Consider the following 9362-nt stretch of genomic DNA (forward strand, 5'->3'; position numbering starts at 1 on the left):
TGCGGAGGCCCTGTTTACTCACGTCTCCCGGCACTACGGGGTGCTAGAGGATATCGTGTCCGACCGAGGTCCCCAGTTCACGTCCAAGGTTTGGAAGGCGTTCATGGAACGTCTGGGGGTCTTGGTCAGCCTGACCTCTGGGTTCCACCCAGAGTCTAATGGGCAGGTGGAACGAGTAAATCAGGATGTGGGTAGGTTCCTGCGGTCCTACTCCCAGGACCGCCCGGGGGAGTGGTCGGTGTTATTGCCATGGGCCGAATATGCCCAGAACTCTCTCCGCCATTCCAGTGTGTTCTAGGTTACCAACCGGTTCTGGCACCGTGGCACCAGAGCCAGACTGAGGCTCCTGCAGTGGATGACTGGTTTCGGCGCGCGGAGGAGACGTGGGACGCTGCCCACGTTCACCTCCAGTGCGCCGTGCGTCGTCAGAAGGCCAACGCTGACCGTCACCGCAGTGAGGCACCGGTCTTCGTACCGGGGCATCGGGTCTGGCTCTCGACCCGGAATCTGCCCCTCCGCCTGCCCTGCCGGAAGCTGAGCCCGCGGTTTGTGGGGCCGTTCAAAGTCCTGAGGAGAATCAACGAGGTTATGTATAGGTTGTTACTCCCCCCTGATTACTGTATTAACCCCTCGTTTCAAAACTATTGTTTACAGAGCTTCCTCTTAACCGCCCTTACTTTGGCTGCTCTTTGAATTAGCCATGGTATTCGTCCCAAATGGCGACCTATTCCCTATAAAGTGCACTACTTTTGACCAGAACCCTATATGCCCTGGTCAAAAGAAGTGCACTACATAGGGGATAGGATGCCATTTGGGACACACCCATGGTCTCTGAGACCAAACAAAGCCCTTTGTATCCTAGCCGTGACAAAAGAGAGCTGGAGCAAGCTGACCATATACTTTTTATGACTTTTCCACAGGCCTACTAAATAAATCTTAATTAGCATTTACCTGAGTTGAACCCTCCATCATAAGACCTACATATACACTACATGCCATAATAATGATAAGATTTCATTATTGGTAAGCCCATATGGGCACCTAAAAAAGTTATGAGATTCTGAAATAAAACAATCAGACAATCAATCGTACTCAAATAGTTAGCATTAGGCTACCACTAGACAGAATGCGGAAACAGCGCCACGGCCGCCACACCACCACTATTATTGTTGCAGAGCTGGGGAGACGTCTGTTACTGTTGCAGAGCTGGGGAGACGTCTGTTACTGTTGCAGAGCTGGGGAGACGTCTGTTACTGTTGCAGAGCTGGGGAGACGTCTGTTACTGTTGCAGAGCTGGGGAGACGTCTGTTATTGTTGCAGAGCTGGGGAGACGTATGTTACTGTTGCAGAGCTGGGGAGACGTCTGTTACTGTTGCAGAGCTGGGGAGACGTCTGTTACTGTTGCAGAGCTGGGGAGACGTCTGTTACTGTTGCAGAGCTGGGGAGACGTCTGTTACTGTTGCAGAGCTGGGGAGACATCTGTTACTGTTGCAGAGCTGGGGAGACGTATGTTACTGTTGCAGAGCTGGGGAGACGTATGTTACTGTTGCAGAGCTGGGGAGACGTCTGTTACTGTTGCAGAGCTGGGGAGACGTCTGTTACTGTTGCAGAGCTGGGGAGACGTCTGTTACTGTTGCAGAGCTGGGAAGACGTCTGTTATTGTTGCAGAGCTGGGGAGACGTATGTTACTGTTGCAGAGCTGGGGAGACGTCTGTTACTGTTGCAGAGCTGGGGAGACGTCTGTTACTGTTGCAGAGCTGGGGAGACGTATGTTACTGTTGCAGAGCTGGGGAGACGTCTGTTACTGTTGCAAAGCTGGGGGAGACGTCTGTTACTGTTGCAGAGCTGGGGAGACGTCTGTTACTGTTGCAGAGCTGGGGAGACGTCGCGCAGCATGGTGAAACATTTTTCTGTAGATACTGTGCTGTTCTATGGCGTGTGCAATGATGTCAGAGGGGGAAAAAATTGTGCTCATTGTTTGCAGTAACTTCTTTGTTGTTGTAATATCACAAACGGACATGGCTGTTTCACCATTAAGGATTTCAGCTTTAAACAGTTTGTGTCATAACAGCGTAGAATCTAAATGTGTTACAAGTGTTACCACATGGTTTTAGCCTGTTTTATATCACAAGACTTCTACAATACTTGACATGGCGTAGTTGTAAAGAGCCTAGCAGAGCTCCTCTTTGCCTGACTGGTCAAACTCACAGGGGGCAGTCATAATGCACTGTGGCTTTCTCCACAGTCAAGGCCAGTGCCATAAAAATGTTGCTTTGTTTTTAAAATGAGGAATTTAAAAAAGTGCTAGATTAACTATTTACATGCTCTAAGACAATACTACAAAGAACAATATTTCATGTAATCTTCTATGTCAAGACCAGCCATACAAGTGTGATGTTTTTAAGCCAGGGTTGCTTTTTTGAAATAATGACAGGCAATAATTGACTGAAAAATACCCTGCTGAGTTTATTACTTTAATGTGGTCTGATCTTATTTATTGAATCAACCGGTATTTATACAAGTTAGTCCATTAAGAACAGATTCTTATTTACAATGATAACTCAGTTGTGTATAGCATGATGCCCATTAACCAGTATCACTAACATTGTGGATTTAATTCCTGCAAGGGCCATATTACAGTCTGTTTTGTTCCTTGTACGTGGCTTTAGGCTAAGCCTATCTGTGACATGATACATGATATTATTGCCATTATGCTTCCATTGGCAAGCACACATACTACATTTATTACTACAACAGGGACCCATGGCCTCTAGGCCAAAAGCAAAACTTTGGTATGTGCATGTGTTACCGATATTTGTTATGCAAAAGGTAACAAAAAAGTAATACAAGTAGCCTACTCAGCTACTTTTTTTTTTTTTTACAATGATCACGCTCTCATCTCTCTGCAGCAGACATATCGTGAGCAATATGTTTGGAACATCAAATCGCAATATCGAATCATAATACACGTAGAATCGTGAAAATCGTAATACACATCGTATCAGCACATAAGTATCGTCATAATATCGTATCATGAGGTCCCTGGCAATTCCCAGCCCTAGTGCTGCAGGTGGCAGCAGCATGCTATTGAATCCCAGTACAGATGCTACATGTGGTTATTTGTTATTTGCATAACAGCTGCATATTGCATCCTGAATGGCCAGAGCTAATGATGGCTTTGGGTCAAGTGGGTTTGATCAAGAAAGCAACGGTCTCTCGTATGATGCCATGCAATGTTAGTAATAAATATACCTTCATGAAGTTACACCGTTCATAGTTAAACTCATATATGGGTCTTTCTATAAAGCTAGGGTACCGGTGAGGATTTCCTACACTGGACAACTTGTGACAGCTGTTGATAAGAATCTGCCCATTTTTTTTCATCTCATTACATTAAGATATAAGGGGGATTTTAAACCTATCATGGTTGGTGTCTTGACGGATTTGTCCAAAATCGTGTGACATACAACACTCAAATAAAATAAAATAAAATGTTATTGGCCACATGCGCCGAATACAACAGGTGCAGACATTACAGTGAAATGCTTACTGTATTCCCCCATTTGTAGGCCTCAATTTGGTACTTATAAAGTCCTTGCAAGTAGCCTACTTGAACTTGGAGCTCAGAAATTCAAGTACTGGCATAGGCCTACCTTGAAAAATCAAGGTAGGCCTCAATTTGGTGCTTGAAAAGTCCTTGCAATTATTGTAGCCAACACTACTTTTCTGTCCTTGCCATTTATGATAGTGTAAGTTGTCGTTATATCATACAGTATATTAATCAGTTAAATTAGACATTGAACTTAAACCCTGCAAGACTCCTGGATCTAGCTGTCGGACAGTTTTTTGTATAGAGATCACAGAAATGCAGTGTAACTACGTAACATTTTGTGTCTCCTTGTTACGTGGTGAAAACAGTTTTCATGGGCACACAAATCCAAAATAATAAAATGCAATTGAAAAATCGAATACTTCTAACCGAAAGATATTTGATACTTAAAACCTAAATAGATGCTGTCATTAACGTGGTTCTTCGATCATACATAATACCTGTGGTATTACATTTGGTGTTGAGCTGTTTAATTACACAGTGATATTTTTCACACCAGGAAGGAATTTTCAGAATGACAGCCAAGTGACGAACAGCTGTTGTGATAGTGCATGCAATCCAACAACAGCCCAAGAGCTGGAGAAAAGGTATTCGCGAGGAATGTCCAGAATATTTTGGTGTCTCATTCATTATGCTGGTGAAGACAGTTGTGCCTGGATCCACGTTGGATCTAATATCCCTAGCGAATTGAGGTTGATCATCTGTTGTTGTCTGCTTGATTTACAGCAGAGTCTTGTTAGATTTAACTTTGTCTCAGGCCTAACAACACCAGTGCCAATATATCCTCCAAACACCGGCTTCTCTGGCATTATCCCTTAAATAATGACAAATTACATAGCCTAGTGGGCTTATGCACAATGATGATCTGGTAATGAAATAATATGACAAATACATTTTGTTTTCCATGTTACACCTGCAATGTTAAACAATACAAGGGGCTTGAAGTAGCCTACTTGAACTTGGAGCTCAGAAATGCAAGTACTGGAATAGGCCTACCTTGAAAAATCAAGGTAGGCCTCAATTTGGTGCTTGAAAAGTCCTTGCAATTATTGTAGCCAATTTATAAGTTCTCCTGCTCCCTTAATTATCCGTGATTACATTTATCCGTTTTTGTGAGCGGGATGTGGCCAATTCCGTTTGTTTCCCGCCGCGTCAACTGAAGGGTGTTGCGCTACTCTGCTGCGGTAAAACCACGTGGTTATTATGAGGACGGCAACATCTAATGTTGGCTTCAACTTGGCTTTCCATACAAACCCTTCCGTTAAAAAAAAGGAACCTGGTTTTTCGTAACTTTCTCATTATAAAAATAGCGATGGTGAGATTAATGCTACAGCTATTCATGGCTTTATTATGTGTACCTGCATCGGCCACATAGGCTACAGAAATTTTTTTGTGCCATGTAGGCATCCAATCTATTTAGTCAGGCAATGTCCACGTTATTAACATATTTTAGAATATAATTATAATTTGAATAAAGGCCTTAAAAAATTAAAGTGGTAATGGCCTACATTTTCTTTTACACTTTTTGCACGTTTTTTGGGGGGAGGAGGGGTATTCTATATTAGGCCTTATATGTACAATTATATCAACTATACAATTGTATAACACTGAGGTCCTCGACCCAGTGCCTTCAGATCTGCTAACAGGCTAAAGGAGGAGGCTAGGAGGACTTGGGTTTAGGGGGAGGGGGATAGAAGTGCCATCTTTCATTAGAGATTGGCCCTGACATCCGCTACTCACTCCTTGCTGTGCCATATGCAGCCCCCCAGTCCTTCTGTACCAACCATCCCTCCTCCCCTTTCTCCTCCAATAGGCACAGCCGGAGTTAAGATCCGTCTGACATTCCTGTGAGGGGTTTATCCCCTGGTTTTCCTCTTTCATCCCTAGGATTTGATCCCACTCTGCCCCCGAAGGGCACGATAGCAGCTCAAGGGACTCCAGAAGGGGCTCTGAGCAAGCTACCCCCCTCCCCCATTTGTAGCCCCTGACATCCAAAGGGAAAAGGGAGCGTAAATGGGATTATTCTCCACAAGCCCTGATAAATAAGAGTCTGGAGGAGTAACAGTTGAGATGGATTTGAATGTGGCCCAATGCAAACAACCAGAGACACAGATAAGGCACAAATCTGGCCTTCCTATCTCCACAATGAGTTCATCATCGTCATCATCATCTATGAGCTCAGTCTATTTTGTTGATGGGTTAGCAAGTAGAAATAATGGGGTTTCGGATGGCTGCGTTTTGGTGATGCACATAAAGACGGTTAACATTTGCGGTGAGATATTATGATTGCACAGGTGGGTACATGCTCTTTTCTTTCACATGAGTGCCTCTGGGAGATTTGTGTTTTTGTGGTCTACAAAGTGGGTAAACTTTCAGTAGTTCTTTCCACTTAAAGCACACAGCTCCATTCAGGTAGTTGATATACAGAGTTGGCTTGACAAACTGGAGAAAGGCCAGATTAGGTATCTAAAGAAAGTAGCTATGCTTTGGGTCGTGTTCATTGAGCCACACAATAGAAAATGTTTTTTTTTTTAATACAATTTGTGTTCATTATTAGTCCAGATAGTTCCTCCCTGTTTCAGTCTGTTTTGTTCCATTTGGCACCTAATGAACATGACCCTGGAGAAGGTAAACCCTGGATTATGTCATGTTTATGCCAGTCCCTAAATTAGAGCGGGTAGAGGCTACTGCCCAGTACAGAGTGTGGGCACCCTGAATGAGATTAGGGTGGCATTTCATCAAGATACAAGCATGCTCTCACATTGAGAAATAGTTTGTGGCTTATTGGTCTGTAAATGATTTATCTTGACCAGGCCACAATTAGCCTGGTCCCAGGCCACAATTAGCCTGTTCCCAGGCCACAATTAGTCTGGTCCCAGGCTTGTTTGTTCCCAATTGTGTGACAATGGCCGTAGGAGTTGGTAAGACAACACAAACAGATCAGGAACCAGGCTAGACCACACTACTCCTGAGAGAGAGAGAGAAACACTGTGAGAGGGCATTTCACCAGAACTCTCCCATGTCTGTGGTATTCATGTCTCTGAAGAGAATGCCAAACATGGACAATAGTAAATTGACTGAGGGGGGAGGGTGGGGATGTCTTATGAGAGCATACAAGAAATGGGGAGGATTATGTGGCCAGACAGGAAGCCGTACAAAGCTCCCAAACTCCCAAATAGTTTGAAGAAAATATTTGTTGATCTTTCAATCAACACAGGTTGATGGATGTCAAAAGAGAGCTATAGGTGAGGTCCAGGCCTCTGAAGTTTGCATCTTTCGGTATTGGAGTCTAATACCACACACCCACACACACGCACTCACTCAATAAGCATACACACGGTCTAAGTGCTGGCCAGACAGACCAACTATACTGAAGTCACTCATTAAGATTCATTTCACCACAGAGTATTGATCCTGCAGTAGCCCTGAGTTGCATAATAGCATTATGTCACATAACAGCAGACCCTATGTCACGGTAGGGGTATCTGGCATCATAACATTACATAATGCCAGGTCACAGTTGTGCTGCTCTGCACTCCTGGCAAGGAGCTGCAGGTGCCAGGTGGATAAGAGTGGAGACAGACACTAGACACTGGAAAAGGAACTTCATTGAACACCGACATTAGCAAATAGCATGCAAGTGCCTTGGCTCTCTTGAGCTACATTGTTTACATTACCTCCCTTCGTTAGGTATCAAGAGTGCTGGTCTTCTTTTACAATAGTACAATATCAGTTGTACACCACTATATCATAGCACATAGGAAAACTTCACATAAATGCAGCGTCCCAACGAATATTGTAAAAAAAGAGCACAATATATTGAGTCACACTGATAGCAGAAGATAAGTTGGGGGAAATCAACGTGTGAAATCTCAACTAGTGTGTAAATCGACAATGGACAGACAGTAGCCTAATACACCTTATTGAAACTAATAGCTAGAGGTACACAATAATACATCAAGCCTCACATCGAGGTTCAAGATCGTAAGTGTCATAGATGTTCAAAACATTCTGAATCAGATTGTCAAACACACACATTTTTGCAGCCTAAAGCAATAGGTGTGATATTGAACAACCAATTTTCCAAATAGTCAAACAATAGCCACAACTGTTCAATGAACAACCAAGTCAACAAGAGAGTGTGTGTTGTAAACAGGCAGAAGACAGATTCGACTACCTGTGCTAATTAGCTATCTGTGTCTCCTAACACCTGTGGCAAACATGTTGTAACTGAAAAATACTGTCAGCTGCAACTGTGTTAAACCCGGTTTAAACAGTGTACAGTAAGTAAGTATTTTGCATTTGTGAAATTATTTTGATGTGATATTAAAGTAGATGGATTTATGTTTCTAGAACCATACTGCAATTGAGAATCAATTCACGTTTAGATGGAGTATTTGGCTGTTTTGGCTTCCAGCGCCAATTCGCCTTTAAACAGAACATGTAAGATCCTTGGACTAAGGGGTAACGTTAGGCTCCTTTAGTCCATTATTGGCCTAGTTGTAAACCAACTAACTGACGTCTTTGAACCTATGAACACACACACCTGCGTCAGTTTAGCACCACAGAGGCATGTAATGCAATCCAATAAAGACTGAAACAACTATTTAGTAGGCCTAATAGCCAATAGTAGGATACCAATACAGTTAGTGATAGGGTCATTAGCACGTCACGGGATAGTCCCTACCTTTAAATTCACGCACACTAGGCCTACTCGAGTTATGAAGTCTCGTGTGTTGACGAATTATTAGTAGGCTAGAGGAGCCATATTTTTGCTCCCCTAGTAACCTCAACAGCTGTAGTACGCTCAGGTACTTCGCCAAAACATAATATAGTCGTCTTCAATTGCTTTGACTTACTTTATGAAGTAGCTGGCCCCTTCGTCCGTGAAACCCTCTTCCCATCCTCGAGGTAAATCTGCAATGGGCGTGTAAAAATTCGTTACCTTCGAGAGTTGGCGCATTCCCTGAAAGTTTTGTGCTTCATTAGGTTACCGGCATAGCAACAACGCACAAAAGGAAACCCGTTCTTCTGTGAAGTAGGCCAAACAGCATTAATAATATGTTTATCGAATACATTAGCCTACTAATAATTCGCATACCTGCCCGTATCATGTGTCCGGAATTGACAGGTTCGCCCGTTCGCGGATGGAGCCAAGTAGTGGTGTTCGTTTCATCGCTGCCAGAAAGACAAAACACCTGTTAAAAGGAAATAAACACTAGACAAACGAACTCTCATTAAAGAGCCGCCAAAAATCTACCACATTTCGCCTCGCCAAAGCACATATCCGACTCACTGAACGAAAAACACCCTGCCATCTACGCAGACACCGTAGGACCAGTGCTCAGGTAAGGTCTCCCGCCCGAGCGGCGCCGCCATGATCCCGGTATGAAGTCCTATTTCATTCCCTCTCCATGGAGTCTCCAGGGGCTCAAATCCAACGATCACCGCCGGGGCAACCGATTAGACAACAATCCCGAATCGGGTGGCCAGGGAGAAGAGGCTAATAAAGGGGAGGGCTGTCAGCTAGGCTACTCCGTTGACGGAGAAGTACGTTTTCTGAGTAGCTTACTTTTGTCTGCCGACTGAAAGTTACACTCATTTGGAAACAAAAAGTAGGCCTAGACTAGCGGCTTTGGTTAATTTAAGGTTTTGTAGTTACACGTGTAGGACAATTATTTCAGTTGTTTAACAGGAGGCGATTGTAGTATTGCATTTCCATAGTATTAGCCTATTTAGAAATACTGCTCTC

The 9362-nt window shown here is 43.7% G+C and overlaps 1 protein-coding gene across 1 annotated transcript in view; it reads right to left on the bottom strand.

Annotated features, from left to right (window-relative positions):
• Positions 1–8989, bottom strand: part of LOC311135278 (pleckstrin homology domain-containing family A member 7-like) — a gene marked incomplete at its 5' end in the record, with an annotated part of 186933 nt that extends 177944 nt beyond the window's left edge. Inside the window, 3 exons of the mRNA XM_084169234.1 lie at positions 8470–8527; positions 8712–8788; positions 8907–8989. Coding sequence (XP_084025360.1) covers positions 8470–8527; positions 8712–8788; positions 8907–8989 — 218 coding nt within the window. The remainder of the gene's footprint in view (positions 1–8469; positions 8528–8711; positions 8789–8906) is intronic.
• Between the last annotated feature and the right edge of the window lie 373 nt (positions 8990–9362).

The sequence above is a fragment of the Coregonus lavaretus genome, assembly GCF_964263955.1.
Source record: "Coregonus lavaretus genome assembly, chromosome: 9".
NCBI classification, from domain to species: Eukaryota; Metazoa; Chordata; class Actinopteri; order Salmoniformes; family Salmonidae; genus Coregonus; species Coregonus lavaretus.